Source organism: Danio rerio, chromosome 13 (genome assembly GCF_052040795.2).
Source record: "Danio rerio strain M-AB ecotype USA chromosome 13, GRCz13ab, whole genome shotgun sequence".
NCBI classification, from domain to species: Eukaryota; Metazoa; Chordata; class Actinopteri; order Cypriniformes; family Danionidae; genus Danio; species Danio rerio.
Window position 1 is genome coordinate 54,870,957 of NC_141033.1, and position 21,544 is coordinate 54,892,500.

The window sequence follows — 21,544 nt, forward strand, 5'->3', positions numbered from 1 at the left end:
ACATCTGTGCACATGTGTCCCCCACTCACAATCATGGATCAGTCCAGCAGTCAAACCAGGTGAAGATTTAGTTTTCAAAACCAAAACCAAACGTTTATTCAGTATTTTTAGTTATGAATTCACTTTAAAATGGAGAAATCCAGACTGAGAGATAAAAGAAAAAGGCAGCTAAATACAAATGCGAAGGGTGCATATTACTGTGTGTTCTGTTTACGGTCCACAAATCCCTGAATCTGCCCCTGAATAAAGCCCAGAGATGTCCAAACTTCGGCTTGCTGGCCAAAGTTGGCCCATGGTAACCTTTGATTTTGCCCACCATCTGAGAATAATGGGGAGGGTTTAGAGCAGAGATTTCAAAGTCAGTTCCTGGAGGGCCGCAGCTCTGCGCTGTTTTGCTCCAACACTAATCAAACACAGATGATCTAATCAAGACTAGTCAGCAGGTGTGCGTTGGAGGTGGTTGAAGCTAAACTATGCAGAGCTGCGGCCCTCCAGGAGTTCAGTTTGAGACTATTGGTATTGTCAATTCAAATTTAATGTAACCCTTTGATGTTTGTTAAAAGCAAACTAAAATGAAATTTTTGTAATAAATGATGTAAATTAATCGGATTTTTTTTAATGTAGACACGGTCACCTGACAGATAGAGGACAAAATAAGGCCGAGGCAGATTCTGCTTGACTGTATTCAGCATTAAACTCCAGTGTTATAATTGTGACTGTTTATGTTTTTTTTGCTAGAAGTTATCATTTTATTGTAAGTTATACTGCATTGGATAAGACAATTTAAAGTAAAAAATTTTAAATATTAAGAAAAAAAAATAGGAAATTACCCATGGCAACTTTAATGTAAAATAGTTTGGTGTATTTACATTTGGATGTTAATCAAAGGCGGCAACACCAAGGCTTAAAAATACAAATTTATTAAATTAAAAAGGCTGACACTGAGCGCTCTGTGTCAGCCTTTTTAATTTAATAAATTTGTATTTTTGGAGCCTTGGTGTTGCCGCCTTTGATTTACATTTATTTGCACTTTTTGCGGTTTTGGCTGAGCTCCTAATTAAGAGAGATGTGCCTGCTTTTGTACAGTATTTACATTTGGCCCACGGCTCTCAATGACATTTGGTTTTTTGCCTTTTATAGGAAAACTTTAGGCATTCCTGATATATCCTATATGTGTGTGTGCTGTGGTATTAAAGCAATATTGTGCATTACAATGCATTACGATGCGTTTCATAGTTATTTGACCACAAAAACAATTACAATTAGTTTAATGTCATATTAAATGTCTGATTCTGATTAATTATATTAATTTATCTTGAGACAAAGCTCTACTTTTCTTGCAAAGATTAATTTTCTTGCAAACAACAGATGAATAACTCTTTCAAATGCACATTTGCTTATTTTTAAACAGCAATAACTCAATATATTGATCTTATTTTTGTAGGAGACAGAGTAAGGAAAGGTTTTGTATAAATAAAATAAATAAATATGGCTGTTAAGAATGAAACAGAATAAAATAAAATGCATACATTTTAGACTTTTATTAAAGATAACAACAGTGTCAGATTTAGATTTGAGTAAAAATATTTTATTAATTACAAAATTTGTTTTGCTTACAAACAACATTTGAGTTCTTGAAAGAAATGCATATTTGTTCATTTAAAACAGTAGTACCTGAATACACTGTTCATATTTTCACAGAAGGGATAAAATGAGGAAAGGTTTTATATTGGAAAACATGGAAATTACTTGAAGTGTGCAACAGAATGAAAGAAAATGTAGAGTTCAGATTTTAATTGAAGAGAACAGTTTCATATTTATTAGAAAGAAAGAAATAAACATCCAGAGACTGAGCAGTCGTGTTTTCTTCTTAATGAAAGGAGATTTGATTAAGAAAAAACTTCGCTTATAGATAATCGCTCGTCTTTAGTTCTGCAGTTGACCGCTGGATGTCGCTGTTTCACTGTAAATCAACGCACAGCGGCCGCTGTCCACAAACATGTTTATTACGTTTTTTAAGAAATTACGAATGAACATGTTTGTTAATTTGAAAATAGGGGATTTAAGCATAAGTATAAAATGCTCTGCCATAAAAACAGCAGCAGCTGATACTCATCAAAACAAGCTTATTATTCTAATGCCGTTTTTATAAGACAAATGCCGGTCACAAATGGCAAATGATTTATGATTTATGTATGTTTTACTGTTCATTATAACTCTAGTTATTTTAGCCTATTATTTGTATTACTACTACCATATTTTATATTTTAACAACAGCAATGTGTAAATAAAAAATAGCTTACACGTAGGACTTAGTTCGGATTAGAGTTTATTGTTTATTTCTTACAACTTCATCTGATAACATGAGAGTTAATGCAATATAATGTTTGTTTACACACAACTCAAAGCTTAATTACACCTTGATTTTATACATTTGTATTCATTCTAATGCAAAAAGACAAGTAAAAGACTTCACACAGTAATAACAGTGGTGTCTGCAAAGACCTGAACATAAAATTAAATACTATTACAATTATAACCCGTTTCCCTTTAAGAACTGCAAAGCAAAGAAAATAAAGGGTAATAATAATAATAATAAATTCACTAAACATAATGGGGTTTAACTTATCGTTTTAATTTTTATTCTGGCAGATTGTCTTTATTTTGACTTTGTTTTACTGTCACGAGCTTGAAAATTTAGTAGTTACAACCACATTACAATAAGCGATTCATGTAAAATTACAGGTGAAATCGGAAATCAAATATCCCACTTTAAATTGGTTTGAATTATGTTATTTGTTTGGGCGACACATTTAAAAAATAGTCACTATATTAATGAATAAGTTTATAAATGTAAAACAAATATAGGCTAGATAATATCCGCAAAACCCGCATTGTCGCAATCATTTTATCTGTTAACCCACAGAATGAATAAATAACTGGATTGTTATTTATGTCATTTAAGCTCGTATTGTTTTAATGGAAAATGTGTAAAGTCATCGTCATATTTCACACGGCGCGTTTCTGCTTTCTCGTTGTTTTGATGAAGGTCTAAATAATGTTGAACCCTTTTAAATTCGCCACGGTCATATTTCATCCCCGCAGATCCATAAAACATGAGCGCTGCACTTAAACAGATGATCTCTGTCTGTCTCCACAAAACACACAGCAGAAAACACTCCAGTCAAGATCACGGAGAGATCGCGGAGAAATGCGGCATTGTTGTTTTAACAATGCCAATGTACTACATCAGCTCGGCTAAATGAAGGAATGAATGATCTCAGAGCAGAAGAAAAGAAATGCAGTGGAGAATCAGATATTATCAGCATATATTAAGATTAAAACTGATAATAAAAACACCCTGCATGGGGAAAAACACGCGCTAATGGATGCGTTAAATTATACACCAAACAACTCGTGTTATACATTATTTTAAATGATTAATTGAGTAGTGGTTTAGTAACAACTCGTCTGCTTTTAAAACTTAGACTGAAATAAAAGATTGCAATATGTTAAACATGCAAATATTAAGTTATTCGTTTGATAATAACCTGAGATATACAAAACAGAGGACGCGATTAAATAATAGCCTATTTTCCCCATGCAATATTGATGTTTAAAAAAACACGCACGATGCGAAGTAATAAGACGCGATACTTTAATCGCACTTTATTACTATCTACTGCATCTAACGCGATGGATGGATATGCGAGCGCTAATTATCTGTTAAACATCAGTATATGGACTAAGCTAAACAAACGACCGAGCGCTTATTAATATGATTAGACACAGCTGTATGAGGTTAATGTACTTACTCTGCCACCGGCGTCATAAAGTAAACGCGTCTATTGTGTCAAACGCAGAAACAATGATTTCTACAGTGCGACGCGTCATTAATGCCGCTTCAATACGAGCTTGATGGAGTGCGGCTTTGTGGCGTTTGCGCGCATGCAAATTCCCCGCCGCGCGTCCTCCAATCACAGCGTGGCGTCACTTAGAGTCTTCCAATAGGGGAGTCGCGCTCGCAGGTGGCGGCGAGGTTATCAGCTCGTCGTCGCTGCCGGAGCGCATTGACCGGGGAATCGCACCTCAGATGCGGGGAACACGCTGCACTCGAAGCGGCCGTCAGATCTGCCGAACACCGCCGATTGGATTGCGCTCCGGAAACTCACTCGCGCGTGGGAAACATTTGCAAAGTTTCGCCTCCAGTTGAAAGTTCAGTTGGATGAGCTGTCAAACTTTATTTGCTGTACTTTGTGTGTGCTGTGTTCTTGGTTTTTGTTTCTCCGCGGTTTGTCCTGTGGCTCCGGCGCACCAATGTTAGCGGTGGGACAGATGGATAGTAACCGGCAGAGTGCGTTCGTCCTGGGCAGCACTCCACTGGCTGCGCTGCACAACATGACCGAGATGAAGACCTCTTTATTCCCGTACGCTCTGCAGAGTCCCGCCGGCTTCAAGGCTCCTTCTCTCGGCAACCTGAACTCTCAGATCCCGCTGGGGACGCCTCATGGAATAAGCGATATTTTGGGCAGACCCATCACCACTGCAGGACAGCTGCTCTCGGGTTTCCCTAGGATCAACGGATTGGCCACTTCAGCCGGGATGTACTTCAACCCGGCGGCCGTTTCTAGATACCCCAAACCGCTGACGGAGCTGCCCGGGCGGGCGCCCATATTCTGGCCGGGAATGATGCAAGGCTCGCCGTGGAGAGACCCGCGGGTTCCCTGTGCGGGTGAGTTTTGCGCGCTTGATCGAAATCAAGCTTAGATCCTCGAGTTGGAATATTTTATTGTACTTTTTTAAAACGCTGTGTTATTTAAACCCACATTTATTGCGAAATGTCCACAAATGCAACCAGTGCGTTAAATCTGCGCTATGCGTTAATTGCCTAAACTAGCCGAGAAGTCGGTTTTGTTCATATTTTAACCAGCATGTTTTTATTTACAGAGTGTGGTGTTTGACACTTGTTGGCTCTCAGTGACATGACAGCGCAATCTCTCATGAAGTTGAGTGGGTTTATTAGCTGACCGTGTCTCGTTTTTTTCTTCTTCTTCAGCCCAAGCAAACATGATGCTGGACAAAGATGGCAAGAAGAAACATTCCAGACCGACTTTTTCAGGACAGCAGATTTTCGCACTGGAGAAAACCTTCGAGCAGACCAAATATCTGGCCGGTCCGGAGAGAGCCAGACTCGCCTATTCTCTGGGAATGACCGAGAGCCAAGTCAAGGTAAACACAAAACTCCCAGATCAATCTAAGACTTAACTTCTCACAGCTGAAAACCACCAATAAGTTTGCAAAGCAGAGAGATGAGAGGTCGCACCGTTAATTTAGGACGCGGATAATTGCGGATAACTAATAATGTTTTCCTAACAATTTTGTTGTCATTAGGACACATTTAGGCCTTTGCTTTACGAAAACCCTGCTCAACTTTTTAATTACTTTAAAATAGGAAACAAATATTTGCTCTTAATTACATGTACGCTCTAAATAAAAATGTGTTGTTAACGTTACAAGTTTTCTTTTTTAAGGCTAATTAAATTTAAACTACAGTTTTGACACAACAGCCTTTTCCATATTTGATCCAACATTGGGCTGCAGCATTTTAAACCTGCTTTAAATTAATTATATATTTTCAGTCCAGTTGTTTTAATTAAACATTTTCAGGTGGCGTGATAAAAATCGGTAAAGTCTAGCTGGATATCAATATAGCATCTTTCGTCTCACTGTGCAACATTAACTTTTATTTTTGATGTTACTGCGGGGAGCAGACGTAATTAAAATACAATAATACACTTAAAATAACTATTAATTTGAAATGAGCTGAAACAACACAATCCTTGTTTTTTTTTTGTTGGGACAACTTAATTGTTTTATCTCCAATCTTCTTAAATTTGTAAAAACTAACAAGTTAACTTCATTCATGTCGTCCCAACACAAATCGATTGCGTTGAACACATTTTTTTACATTAGCTACACGTAATTTAATTAATATTAAAGGCTATAATAATTCTCGTTAACTTTTGTAGCAACACTCGCGCTACAGAATCATTTTTCCACAGAGTATGTCATTTATTAAATAATATAAATAATTCTCATTAACGTCTATAGCAACAATTGCTCTAAAGTATCAATTTTACAGAGTGATTTAATAAATTCTATAAATAATTCTCATTAAGTTTTATAGCAACAATCGCTCCATATAGCTTTTTTTTTACAGAATATATCATTTATATTTTATTTGTGTTGAGTTTAAACAAACAAATTAAATTTAGGAGTGTTCAACTTAATTTGTTTGTTTAAATTCAGCCCAAATAAATTGTTTACAATCACTTAACCTAAAAAAAAAAAAGTAAATCCAAGGAATCATCTTTGAATAATTTTCAGTGAATTCCTGTTATCATCTACAGCCACCCTCGCGCTGAAGTGTTGTGTTCTCCTCTTCTTTCTCAGGTTTGGTTTCAGAACAGAAGAACTAAATGGCGAAAGAGGCACGCGGCAGAAATGGCCACGGCCAAGAAAAAGCACGACTCTGAGACGGAGAAGATGAAGGAGAGCTCGGATAACGACGAAGATGATGAATATAACAAACCCCTGGACCCGAACTCTGACGACGAGAAAATCACAAGACTTTTGAAGAAGCACAAGACGAGTAACCTGTCGCTCCTCAGCCCGTGCAGCAACAGCTCGGACACTTTGTGATCAATCTGAGCTCAAAGACTCTTCATGCACTGAAACCAAAACATGATGCATTGGATTTACTACATGTGTTTAAAGGTAACTGGCTGCAAGCAATTAATATGGGCTGAATGTTAGCAAGTTGAACATTACTGCATTTAATTTGTGTTTAAATTCAGCCGACACACTCTCTATTTCAACACAAATCCATTAAGCTAATCGTTTTTTACAAATTTGAGTGGATTGAACATAAAACAATTAAGTTATCCCAAAACAAAAGTAAAGAATTGTGTTTCTTCAACTCATTTTAATTTAGTTTAATCACACAGAAGTCATCTTTTGAGTGCATATAAATTGTTTGCAGCCAGTTACCTTAAATTCTTCAGTAAATTCAATAACTCATTCCCTTTTCAGTGCATCTTCAGCATCATCTTCATCAGTCTCAGATTCTCCTGCAGAACTGGGGCAGAATTAAGCAGGGTATAATAAACACACTGTTCACACTGCTTTGGCTTCGCTGCAGTTGTACAGTTAGAGTGGACGTGAGATGTATATATATTTTTTACTGAGTAAATTATGTTATTAAAGCATCACGAAGACGTGCCAATCTCCCCTCATCATCATCATAGGTCATTTAAGATCAGACGGTCGCACTTTACAACAAGGCTGTACTAGTTAATATCAGTTAATGCATTTATTAGCATGAACGAACAGGACATTCATGGCAGTATTTATTCATGTTAATACAGTGTTCACTGTTAGTTCGTTAACTCACGGTGCATGAATTTGGATGTTAATAATGCATACATGTTGAACTATCATTAAGAAATTATGTACATGTATTGTTGATTAATAATTCATGTAGTAAATACATTACCAATGCATTAACTAATGCAACCTGATTGTAAAGCGTGACCAAAATCGATCGCAGAAGAATAACGACGCCTCTTTCGCCTAAAAACATGTACTTTTTTATTATTTTGAAAGCAGGTACACAAAGTGTATAAAGTGCCAGTGTTGTAAATGATGTGAATAGAGTTTGTTTTAATAACAATGTCCTTTTTTTGGCCGCTTATACTTTCAATGGAAGGAGTTTATGTTTTACCTCACAACACGAGAAATACTCAAAGATGGACTTAAATATCGATGAAGAGAATATTATTGCTTCCGTGATGAAGGAAGAAAAACTTTGTATTATCAATAAATTATTTAACAAGCCGATGTTTTAAATATGTCATGATCTTTCTGTCATTTAGTGCATATTTTTGACCAAACTGTTTGGTTTTTGGGGTTGTGATGTCTGTTTATTTGACCGCGAATGTTGTAAACACTTAATACACGCTTTTATTATTATTATTATTTTACTTTTTAATTGTTATTATTATTTTATTATTTCTTTTTAATAATAATTATTATTACTTTAATAATTATTATTATTATATTATTATTATATCCATACACTCTAAAATGCTGGATGTTTATATTTGTTTTAAATTAACGTTAATGTTTTTCCCGAATTTTGGGGTTTGTCCATATTTTACAATTGCTTGCAAATTAATATGAATAATTGTATAATGACATTGCATAATTTTAAAAAAGCTAACATATCACAAATATGAATTTACAGACGAGCGACAAAATTATAATTAAACGACAACATAAATATATACTAACAAAAATTAATACAATTATAATACTACACTCTAATGCTGGGTTCTTATAACTCAACGTTGGGTAAGTTGTGTTTAAATTATTTTTAAATAACAATTAAACAACAACAAGTTGGGTTTATATATATTTGACCCAACAGGGGTTAAAGCAACCTATAATTATTCAGTGCAATAATACGCCTAATAACAACAACAATAATTTGTTCAAATCTTTTCTTTAAATGTTTAATATACACTCTAAAATGCAGGGTTGTTATAACTAAACGCTGGGTTAATTGGTTTTCAATTAATTTTAAACAATTAAAAAACCCAGCGGTTGGGTTTGTCTATATTTGACCCAACATGGGGTTACAACAACCTGTAATTTTACAGTGCAATAACATGCCTAATAATAACAACAATTATAATAATTAATAATAATAATAATAATTAGTTCAAATCGTTGACTACTTTAAATCTGTAATACTACACTCTAATGCAGGGTTGTTATAACTCAATGTTGGGTTAATTGTTTTTTCAATAATTTTAAATAACAATTAAAAAACCCAGTGGTTGGGTTTGTCTATATTTGACCCAACATGGGGTTACAACAACCTATAATTTTACAGTGCAATAACATGCCTAATATTAACAACAACAACAATAATTATTATTTTTAATAATAATAACAATTAATAATAATGATAATAACTATTTGATCAAATCTTTAACTACTTTAAATCTTTAATATTACACTTTAAAATGCTGGGGTGTTATAACTCAGCGTTGGGTTCATTGTTTTTCTATTAATTTTAAATAACAATTTAAAAACCCAGCGGTTTTCTATTTGACCCAACACGGGGTTACAGCAACCTTTACTTATTTCAGTGCAATAATATGCCTAATAACAAAAACAACAATAATAAAAAAATAATCCGATCAAATCTTTGATTATTTATCTTCATCAGAGGAATGAAGCAGATATGACCCGTGTTCTGCAGGATCACCTCAGACTAATGATGACAGATATTTAATCATTCTAAAATCCTGGATTATTTCAGCCTATTTTTGCGTTAAATATGGACAAAAAACAACTGCTGGGTTATTAAATTAAATACAATTTATAGGACCAAGTTTAACCCAATGTCCACATTTGACCCAGTTTGTGTTCAACATTTATAGATCCAGCTCCGGTTTATTTGTCTCAGTCTGAACGAGCTCCTGTAACGCGTGTGCGAATCATTTATTGACGAGCTCTCTGCAGTTTTGAGATCCGCCCTGCGCAACACAAACACACGGCTCTGCAAACACAGACACATATTTTTGTGATATGTAAATTTATTTGGGAAAAGCTTTAAATAATGACAGTATAGGCTACAATTTGGATATCGACCCGTGATGAGAGATGCGCATGGAAACGGGTTTACAGAAACACGCGCAAACCCTGTATTGACTAGATTTCCATGCAAATCAAAGAAACATTCCCGAACATTGTGCGACTCTCCCCGTCATTTAAACAAGACATCCAAATGTTCTGTTCAATAACAATAATATCTATAAATACACTCTGACCAAATGAACACACAATTTCATAAATATAATCTAGTAGTTAATAACGAGTCGCCTAATGATAAAACCCACATGGAAAATACTACAGTAATGTATAGTAAATACTATAGTTTTTCTGAACCATGCTATAGTAGTGCATTATACTGTTTACATTATACTATTTACAACTCTTTGTTAATGAATGCTCCAGCATACGGTCAACTAAAAAAATCACTCTGGGTTATTTCAATCCAATTTAGAGCAAACTAAAATGATGATTCAATTCATATGATGTCTATATTTTACTCTGAAGTAAAAGTGAAATAACCCAGCATCTTTTGAATGTAGTGAACTGATAAACTGTAATAAATACTGTAGTATACTTTAGTTTTTACTGCAGTGAGCTGTGGTGTATTGAAGTAGCATAGTTGTAGAAAACTATTGGAACATATAGCTACTGTGTTGCCATAACAACTATAGAATCACAACAACAGATTGCTACAGTTACTGTGTTACCATGGCAACAATAGAATCACCACAACTGTTTAATTATTACAGTTGGTTTTTTACCATAAAAACTATAGAATCCCTACAACAGGTCAACTACTATAGTTCTTCTGTTGCCATAGCAATAGTAGAATCACCACAAGAATTAAATTACAGTTGGTGTGTTACCATAGCAACTATAGAATCACCACAACAATGTTACAGTTGCTGTGTTACCATGGCAACTACAGAATCACAACAGGCCAATTACTAGTTATTGTGTTACCATAGCAACCGCAGAATAACCACAACAGATTGTTACAGTTGCTGTGTGACCATAGCAACCATAAAATCACCACAACAGATTGTTACAGTTGTAGAATCACCACAACAGATCAATTACGATAGTTTTTGTGTTACCATAGCAACTATAGAATCACCACAACAAATTGTTACAGTTGTTGTGTTACCATGGCAACTGTAGAATCAGCACAACCATTCAATTATTACAGTTGGTGTGTTACCATAGCAACTGTAGAATCATGACAACAGATCAATTACTGTAGTTGTTGTGTTACCATAGCAACTGTAGAATCACCACAACAGATCAATTACTATAGTTGTTGTGTTACCATAGCAACTGTAGAATCACCACAACAGATCAATTACTATAGTTGTTGTGTTACCATAGCAACTGTAGAATCACCACAACAGATCAATTACTATAGTTGTTGTGTTACCATAGCAACTTTAGAATCATGACAACAAATCAATTACTATTAGTTGTTGTGTTACCATAGCAACTGTAGAATCACCACAACAGATCAATTACTATAGTTTTTGTGTCACCATGGCAACTACAGAATCACCTCCAACAGATTAATTTAGGTACTTCATGGCTCAAAAACCCTGCAGTATTTACTACAGTATATTTGTATTCTTCACGAGGGATCGTTCTACATCCTACAGGATATTGGTGTATATGTATGAGTCCCGCAGGCATCTAGAGTGCAGAAAGTTGATTGTTGATCAGCTTGTGGAGGGTCAGTGACGATGAGCTCCACTAATGACACACTGAGGCACTGATTCATCCGCTCATTGATTGACTTCTAATGGTTTTATTGCTTTCGGAGGTCTTGCCATCCACTGTTTAATCACTTTAATCTGCCTAAAGAAAAGACGGAATCCTATATCGCCTGACTGGCTGCAAATCAAGATTTGGAAAAATCAACAAAACAAAACAGTTAACAAGCACTTTTTCCACCCAAATCACAGTCAAGGCGACACAAAATCATTCCCAGAAAACCTAACGGATCTGTAGTGTAGAATCAATTCAGCACAAGACATTCAAGAGGAGCACATTTGCTTTACACTGCTCCTGCTGAGTAAAACTCAGTCTAGAGTGTAAAGTAAAGTGTAAATAAAGTCCATCACTTGAGTGTTTTTTCTTAAAGCACATCGCCAAAACTGCACTTCTGACATTGGAGTTCAACAGTTGGCACCATGGCACAATAATATAGTAACAAAACAAAATCATACAAAAAGAAAAGATACAGCTATTTTGTAAAGATATACCCAGGCCTATTCAAATATCACATTCAGAACCATATATAACATTATTACACAGAAATAAGTTAGAATAAGAACAGTACTGTAATAACCCAGCAAGACTGCTATAGAAACTTAAACATTATATACTTGCAGGGTTTATGGCACTGCTTAAGAGATAAAGATGGCTATGTATATGTATATAGGCAAAAATAATAGCTCTCCTATACAATTTGCATTCTTAGTCAAATATTTCCCAAGTGATGTTTAACAGAGCAAGCACATTTTTACTGTATTATTTATATTATAAAGTGCGCTTGTTTCTACAATTGTTTTAGGACTTCAGATTCCACTGCCTATTGGAGAAATGACTATAAATAATAAACGTCAGAAAACTACTCGCTCTACAAACAAGTGTGTTTCATGACTGTACATAAAAAGTAGAATATAATAGGATAATATCAGTTTAACCTGCACAACAAACCGTTTTAAACTTTAATCATCTTCGGACGTCAATGAGAGCCGAAGCCGAAAGATTCCAACGGCTGCTCTCACTCAAATGTGAAGAATAAGCTCTATACTACTTCTTTCTTTTGGAGAAAATCTTGTTTGTTTTAGTTTGGCTGGAATAAAAGCAGTTTAAATTTTTTAAGAGGTCAAAATTATTAGCCAGAACAAACCACCATAGCCCAATGACTTGCCTAGTTAACTTAATTAACCTAGTTAAAGGTGCAGTAGGTGATGGTCTTCAGACACGTGTTGTTGTGCTGGTTGAAAGTCTCTTCTCAGTCCAAAAGTACTGATTAAAGAAAGTGATCTAAATGCATTTATATGTATTTTTTTTATTCTGGGTGAGGCATAAAACTCAAAAATGTTCATCCAATACGCTTATTTCAAGCGGCCGTCATCTTAAAACACGGAAGCGAGGCTGTAGTGGGAAGCACCCGGAAGTATTGGACCAGCACTGTAAACACTGCAGCAAGATGCTGTGGACTACAGAGCTCCAGCTGTTGCCGAGATTTAAAAATGCAGAAATGGTGTAAACATCACTTTAATATCATTCAGTAAAGTTTAATTTAAACAATTAAAAGCAGATTAAGCATCAAACAGCATCACAATGTCTTTAAGAGTTTCCTCCTAGGCTTCAGCTCATGGCAACAGGTAAACACCGTGACGACGCTTCCCTGCTTCAGCCTATGTAACCCGTTGAGTGATAAAACAATGCAGTGTTCTGTAGCACACCCTCGTGCTGTCTGTAATAGTGTTGTCCCACTTTAACACTTTAAGGTAATGCTGAGTGCGTTCTTAAACACCCCTGATTTGCCACCAGTGCGCAACAGAAATGACTGTGACTGGCCGTGAAGGTCATCAGTTCACTGCTCTTCACCCAGTGCAAACACAGATACATTTTAAAAACACGAAGATCAGTCGATCGCTTGTCTGTGTTTGCACTTGGTAAATAGTAGAAGTGTGGTGAACTGATGACCTGTACAGCCAATCACAGTCATTTCTGTTGAGCGCTGGTGAAAACAACGGGTTAGCAAGAAATTAGCATTTTTTGATAAATTTCAGTACCAAAATTCAGCATGTTGACAGGCCTAATATAGCGAAAGCATCGAATCGTTAACTTGAGTTTGATAAATGGCATCTAAAATGTGTGTCTGGGAAAGAAAACATTAGCTATCTACTGCCATTTCCCTTAACTGAAAATGAGCTCTGATATGCCTTTTTATTTTCACCAGTCATTCAGAACAAACCTTCGGCTCACTCGAAAGGCGGTGAAATGATAAATTTGCGATACTTCAGATACTCAGACAATACTTTGGGCTTTCTTCTCACCGCAGCCTTGTTTTCGCTTTTACAAATGGCAGCCGCATGAAATCAGTCCATTAAATACTGTTGGGCTGATAATTCCAACACAATCTCACGGCAATTCGTAACTTTTTGATTCAGTGGCTAATTCGTATGAATCTGTACAATCTAATTCGTACAATTTAGTACAATTTGCTCATCCCCCAATGACGGTTGGGTTTAGGGGTGGGGTTAGGAGCCACGCCTCCTTTTTAAAACTGTACAATTTCGTACGACTGAACTCGTACGAATTCGTCCGAATTAGCCATTAAACTGGCAAAACGTAAAACACTGATGTTTTCTCGTGAGATCAGGCTGGATAATTCCCATAGTTCTGATAAGTAGCTCAAACTGTCTGCCAATGTAGATTTGTGCATCTGCACACCACGTTCACGCAGATTCACATGAGTGACAGCAGTAAAATCAAATGCTGAATCAAAACCAGTTAAACTCCAGAATCAATATTGGAGTTCTGCACGCTGGAGGAAGGACGACACCATGGCTGAAGTATTGATTTTAGTAATGTTCTGTTTTAACCTCTTTTAGAATCTCTTTGCTTGTGTGCCGATTTCCTCTGTTCGTGCACAAAACCTCTTGCACGCCCTCAAATATACACTGCTCAAGCGCAGATCTTCTTGTGCGCTCTCGAATAAACACTGCTGAAGTGTGATTTAGTGCGTTTATGTAGTATGTCTCCAACATTTATTAGATTTGCTAGGAATATTTATGAATGTCTCCAATAGACCTACAGAGCGGCATTAATGCGTCCTGAAGTAAAGTGAAACGGCTATAAACTCCAGCAATAAAGTCATTAGCTGCGTCCCAAATTGCATACGTATGCACTATTCTAAGCCATTTTGTAGTATGAAAGTGTGAGTAGTGTGTTCACACTGAAAACAATAATAATAATAAGTGCACTGTAATGACCCGGATGCTGCACTCATTCAGCCGGTATAATGAAGTGTGTACTGATGGACACTTCACACACTCAAGGTTTGCTCACGTAGCGGAAGGGGCGGAGCTATCGGGGATACCTTTATTTATTTTGGATGGTGAAATCAAAATTCTCTTACGAGACTGATTATAGCGCCTCCCGATGGTGAATGCGGTTATACTCACGGCAGGTGTTATTTGACAGTTTGGTCATTTATTTCACTGATTTGGCGACCGTCAAACATCATCAGGGAAACGATTGAAATTTCTGCTTAGTTAAAAAAAAAACATTAGTGCTCCATTTAGGACACTACATACATACTATACTGTTGAGTGTGAAAGTGCATAAGTACATAGTGCATGAGTGCATAGTGTGCCATTTGAGACGCAGCTATTGTATGCAGAGCTACAGACCTTCATCTATGAATAAAGTATAATTAAGGAAACAGTGTTCATCTTAACTGAAAGCTACGTCGTGTTTGCTGGCCTCATGCACCTGTCAGTCAGTCAGTCAGCATATCATCTTTAAGGGTAGCACTACTACAATTACAGAAAGTTCGCACTGTTGTAATTGACTTACATTTGAATTGGTTGTGGTGTGATTATAACCCGCTACTAAAAACAGCAACGACTGAATGTTTTGAACGAGAAGCTGTGATGTAGCCATGGCGGGATGCATTTTGGTGTGGCGCCTCGCCATGGAAGAATGAATGTAGCGGAAAGCATGCATGCAATAAACTCCAGCATATGTTCTGTTACTCTACACGCTTAGTTCTCTAGATATTATTTCTTATACCAAACGACTAAAATGTCAATAAAAGTCACTTTGCCAAACTGTAGAGTTGAACGTTCAACATCAGAAGAGGACAAAGCAGAGATCAACATCCCATAATGCAGATCACCTCCGCAAATACACACTGAAACTGTTCATTAACAGATGTGTTTGACTAGTGTCTTGAAGAATAGCTAGCTTATGTTATTTACTGTCATCATGGGAAGGAGAAAATGAATCAGTGATTAAGAATGAGTTATGAACACTGTCATGTTGAGAAATGTCTTCATTTGAACAGCACTTTGGGAAATATTTGCTAAATAATTAAAATTTGACAGGAGAGCAGCTGATTTTGTCTTCAAGTCTATATAAATCATATTGGCTGAAATGTATTTCCGGCTAACGATGATGTAAATGTAGTCGTATATCTGTCTATCTAACATTTGAGGATCGTCACACTGGAAGCAGCCGTCGGTATCTCTCTATATACGTCAGCATAACAGATTTGGTAGGAATTATAAATTATTAAAAAGTACAGTATATAAAATGAGACTCGGCGGTTGTTTTGCGGCACGGCAGAGTGATACGTCACAATCCAAAAACTAAAATAATAAATCAAACAATATGCGATGAAGGAGGAAATCATACAAACAGAATATATCTATATCTATACTGTAGAGAGCCATCTATTCTAGCAGAGAGAACGTCTAGAAATCTCCATCAAAGCGCTAAAGTCACACCTCTATGGCATCATGTAGAAATAAAGCGAACGCTAGAGGAACACAGCCGTATCTGAGGGATTCTGCATTGCACTGTTCACACATCTGACACACTGAGGGAAGGAGCTCGCCGTCTGACACACTTCAGAACCTGTGGAGGATCTCTGAGCAGCTGGAGACAAGGACAACAGCTGACCTCGGTGTGTGTGTGTGTGTGTGTGTGTGTGAGAGTGTGTGTAACTGAGAATGTGTGTGTTTAAGAGTGTGTGTGACAGTGCAGGTGTAAATGTGTTTGTGTGTGTTTGAGAAAGAGTTTGCGAGTGTGTGTATTTGTAAGACAGCGTGAGTGTGTTTGTTTGTGTATTTCTTTGTAGGACAGTGTGTGTAATTGTTTAAGAGTGTTTGTGTGTGTGTTTGTAAAAGAGTGTGTGTGTGTGTGTGTTTGAGAGTGTGTTAGAGAGAGTGTGTGTGTGTAAATGCATGAGTGTGTGTGCGTGTGTGTGTGTGAGTGCGTGTTTGTAAGTGGGAGTGTGTGTGTATGTGAGGTGTGTCTGTGTGACAGTTTGCGAGAGTTTGTGTGTGTTTGTACGAGAGTGTGTGTGTGTTTGAGAGTGTGTTAGAGAGAGTGTGTGTGTAATTGCTTAAGAGTGTGTGAGTGTGTGTTTTTAACAGAGTGTGTGTTGTGAGAGTGAGAGTGTGTGTGTGTGTAATTGCTTAAGAGTGTGTGAGTGTGTGTTTGTGTGTGTGTTTTTAAAAGTGTGTGTGTTGTGAGAGTATGTTAGAGAGTGTGTGTGAGAGTGTGTGTTTGTAAGTGGGAGTGTGTGTTTGAGACAGAGCATGTGTGTGTGTATGTGAGGTGTGACAGTTTGTGAGTGTTTGCGTGTGTTTATTTGTAAGACGGTGTGAAAGTGTACGTGTGTGTGTGTGTGTGTGTGTGTGTGTATGACAGTGTGAGTGTAAAAGTGTGTATTGGTCTAAGTGTTTTTTTTTGAGTGTGTGTGTGTGTGTGTGTGTGTGTGTGTGTGTGTGTGTGTGTGTGTGTGTGTGTGTGTGTGTGTGTGTGTGTGTGTGTGTGTGTGTGTGTAAAAGAGTCTGTGTCAGAATGTGTGTTTGTAAAAAAAAGTGTATGTGTGAGTATACGTGTGTATTTGTAACAGTGTGTGTCAGTATGTGTGTTTGTTTATAAGAAAGTTTGTCTGGGTATGTGTGTTAGTAAGAGTGTATGTGTCAGTGTGTGTGTGTTAGTGTGTATCCACAATCTCGAAACTTGAAGCATTGATGAACTCAGTGTATGGTTTCTATGGACATGATAGCATGCACTGCAACAAATGCGACTGCTCAGTCCTGCTGAAAAGTCTTTACAGGGTGTGTGTGTGTGTGTGTGTGTGTGTGTGTGTGTGTGTGTGTGTGTGTGTGTGTCCATCCACCCGTGTCAGAGCTTCTCACAGGGCCGCTTTTCATGAAATCTTCTCCACCCTTTGGCACCATTTCCCTGGTCAACACACACACACACACACACACACACACACACACACACACACACACACACACACACACACACACACACACACACACACACACACACACACACACACACACACACACACACAGACGATAAGAATGCGCACACACACTGCACATGTATGTCTATAATAATAATATATAAGTATAAAGATAGGAAAAAGGCAATATTTACCACATCACTGCACGACACAACACTTGTGCTTATTTGCATTAGGTTTACCTGGACCTGTGGTCAACCGAAAGAACAAGTAGACCGGCTGGAAACACACACACACACACACACACACACACACACACACACAAAAATAAAAACATTAAGAACACTAGATGTGTGTTTATACATGTCTAGAGTTCAGCATTTGTAGCAGTGTTTATGAACTGATCAGTAATGTCTGGCTCTGCTTAACTACTGTTGAGCTTAATGAACGCTTCAGTCTGCAGTTATTATAAAGGGTTACAGCAGGGCTTGACATTAACTTTATTGATCACCAGCCACTGTGGCTAGTGGTTTCCCAAACTTACTAGCCACTTGCCATTTTCACTAGCCACAGTTCACAGTGTCGTTGTGAAAATCTATTTTATACACATTTGACTTTGCTCAAATGACTTGATGCAGATGTTGTGTTGTGTCCACACGCCTCCTCATTTCACTTCATATGTGTTGTGTTCTGTATGAGCTCGCTCAGTGAGCAGGAGCGAATGAGCTGTGCTTTCAGTGTCGGATTGCAATTAGTTTTATTCCACATGACTTTTCAGGGCTCAACACTTTAGGCTCGTACACACCGGGATGCTTTTCATTTGCGTTTATCGTCAGCGTTTTTCCAGATTCAAACCCAAGCGATTTTCACTGGCGTCGAGCAGAAGAGTATGCAAAATCACTGCTTGCCATTAGATGGCGCTACACAACCTTAAGCTTCTGACACCTGCTTGTAACACAGAAGACAGAAAGTCGACACGCTTGTTGTTTTGGATGGTTCAAGTCGCAGCTGCAGCTCTAGCGATTTATTTTATTTTATTTTATTCGCTTGTTTATTTTACAGGGACAATACACTTGACATTGTTATACAAAGATAACTGATGTTGCGTACATAGGGCATATAGCATAAAGCTAATTTGCAGCCCTTGTCCCTGGTTAGGCTTTACATTAAAATTAATAACAGTCAAGAATAAAACACAATGCAGCAAACATGTACAATATTTACACAGCCACAAACATAAAATGCAAGTCAATATGCATGAAGAGAAATGTAAATGGGAGCAACCTGAAAGAACAATGCTTAATGCTCACATTGCTGTAAAGATTTCAACCATTCTTTCAGCTTTACAGATGAAGAAATGATTATTGTTCACAGAGCAACATGCAGCTCCACGTTCATATCGCCTCTGGGCATCGTCAACAGTGTGCGCTCGCATTGACAGTTTTGCGCTTGAGCGCCTCCAAGTGCTGTTTACTGTAACTGCAGCTGCTCTGTGCACGTGAACAAAAGTGCCGATCTGATTGGTGGAGAAGGCACGTCAAAACAAAAAAACGAGCATGAGGCGTTTCTTTAAAAATGACGCTTTTACATGTGGCCTATTGCGCAATGATGTGCGCAATCACATTGGCGTAATTTATTTAGTCACCAGGCGTTAAACGTGGACAGAAAACGCCCGGGCCTTTATGCTGAGTTCACACCAGACACAGAAGAAGCGTCAATTGTTAAGTCAATGCAAAGTAGCGAACAGACATCCTGCGGCGCGATATGCGGGAATTGTGCGAATGGCGCAGCGTGAATTGAGCGTTTTGCGCATTTGACACACTTAATGCGCGTTTCGCTCAAGTTCGCAAATCTGAACTTCAGCAGACATTCGCACCGTGTCAACCAATCAGGAGCTTGCTCTTGTAGGGGCGGGATTATAACAAAGTGCCTGTTGTTGGTGTACCGGGGGAAATGCTCCTGCACACACCAACAACAGTTCATCAAAGTGGGCTCAGTCAGAAGCACCGCTGAAAGCCTCCATCATCCAAGATAAGTTTCTGGAGGAGTTGATGAACTCACAGAGCTGGGTGCACCTCTGAAAGGATCTAGTGGACTCAGGCCGTACTCACACTAGGTACAGTTGCCTCGAACCGGGCCAAAGCACGCTTGTCCCCCCTCCTGTCTCCCCCGACGGCCCGCGCTCACACCACAAATGGGCCTCGGCACGCTTACGTCATCGCTGCTGCGCTGTTCAGTGACAAGCGCTCTCTCACTCAGCAGCACAGTGGAGATTTCTCTAGTTATATCGGTTCAGTCGTTTGTTTTGCCGTCAAATATTTCGCCAAACAGTCCTTAGGGATGCGGGGACACGCAGTCAGATATTTCCCCGAACAGATCCGCCACTTTTGGTGCTCATAAACAACCATAAAGCTCTGGTGCTGCAGGAATGAGGAGGTGTGCTGAAGGTGCAGCTGTCGTGCAGTGAGGAGTTTGCATCTTTAATAATCTATGGCAGTTTGCGTTCACTGAACAGTAAGAATTATTAATAAATCATTTCAGTTTCGGGCTTTGGCGTGTTTTGCACTCACACTTAAAGCGTACCGCGCCAAAGCCCAAGTGATCCGCGCTCAGGCACACCTCTTCCAACCGGGCCAGGGCCGGCCAAGTGAACCGTGCTTGAGCCCGATTCAGCGCACTCACACTTCTCAAACGATCCGGGAAACGGGCCTGGGCACGGTACGGATGGCATAGTGTGAGTAGGCCCTTAGACAAGGCCCTAATTGTATCGACGCTGTTTTTCAGCCTTCATAAAGCACATAAACACTGCATTTCACTCAATTAAATCCATGTTAGCCATTTAGCAGAGCTAGAGTCAGCAGGCAGACAGAAGCCCTGCCCATCACGCGAATATATGGTGAAGTGAACTTGACGTGAGAATGAAGTGGATTTGACAAGAAAAGGAAGCAGATTTTAACGCGTGAATGAAGTAAACTTGAATGTTCAGAAAAAAAAAAAAAAACACATGCAAAAGAATACCAGTGAAAAGATGATCACATACACGGTTAATGCTGGACCTACTCATTTATTTTATTTTCAGTTTTGTCCCTAATCCGGGGTCACCACAGTAGAATGAACCGCCAACTTATCCAGCATGTTTTACACAGCAGATGCCCTTCCAGCTGCAACCCATCTCTGGGAAACACCCACACACACTCATACACTACAGCCAATTTAGCCAACCCAATTCACCTGTACCGCATGTCTTTGGACTGTGGGGGAAACCGGAGCACACTGAGGAAACTCAAGCGAGCGCAAGGAGAACATGCAAACTCCACACAGAAACACCAACTGACCCAGCTGAGGCTCAAACCAGCGACCTTCTTGCTGTGAGGCGACAGCACCATATCCTGCGCCACTGCGTCGCCCCTAAACCTCTGTCATATTTTTGCAAATGTTGTAATATATCATCATTTTAAAGATTACATCTCGAGCATCTGATTATTCTCTGTCTCTCAAAATATACAGTTAGATTAAAAAAGGAAATATTAAAGAGGAAACATAAGTTTGATCTATCAATGTCTTAACGAATGTCCTTAAATAATGGGGCGTTTGACAGCAAGCATCATGAGACTGAAATCAGAATAAGGGATGACGGGGCAGGGGGTGCTGGATATGTGCGTACCTTGGAATTAAATCGTGCATCTACCTGCATTGGGCAGGTTGGCAGGTGGTAATGTCAAGCCCTGGTTACAACAAACTGGGTATTTCTGAATATGTGCATGTGTGTGTGTGGAGTTTAGAGCTGTACCTTGTGGTCTCCCATACACACGTTGGCTCCGATGTTGTCGTATGTTATTGATTTGTCCTCGTTCTCCG

General features: G+C 38.2%; 2 protein-coding genes across 4 annotated transcripts in view; one reads left to right on the forward strand and one right to left on the reverse strand.

The window, feature by feature from the left end:
• Window positions 1-21,544, reverse strand: part of inpp5a (inositol polyphosphate-5-phosphatase A) — a 639,159-nt gene that overhangs the window by 411,718 nt on the left and 205,897 nt on the right. Inside the window, exons 14-17 of one of the 3 annotated variants that reach the window (XR_015506554.1) lie at window positions 21,477-21,544; window positions 17,881-17,965; window positions 11,031-17,676; window positions 9,648-10,975 (exon numbers count right to left, since the gene is read on the reverse strand). The exon at window positions 21,477-21,544 is cut by the window's right edge and continues 1 nt beyond it. The exons of 1 other annotated variant lie outside the window; for it this stretch is intronic. Coding sequence is in view for 1 of the 2 variants with exons in the window: in XM_087279918.1 (XP_087136044.1) it covers window positions 17,885-17,965; window positions 21,477-21,544 (149 nt within the window). In the remaining variant the exon portion in view is untranslated. Of the gene's footprint in view, window positions 1-9,647; window positions 17,677-17,880; window positions 17,966-21,476 lie in introns of those variants that run through there. One more of the 3 variants, XM_087279918.1, reaches the window with a different exon arrangement.
• Window positions 4,067-7,896, forward strand: nkx6-2 (NK6 homeobox 2). Its single transcript, NM_001135784.2, has 3 exons — window positions 4,067-4,732; window positions 5,057-5,229; window positions 6,454-7,896. The coding sequence occupies exons 1-3, from the start codon at window positions 4,318-4,320 to the stop codon at window positions 6,700-6,702; spliced, it is 837 nt and encodes a 278-aa protein (NP_001129256.1). The 5' UTR covers window positions 4,067-4,317; the 3' UTR covers window positions 6,703-7,896.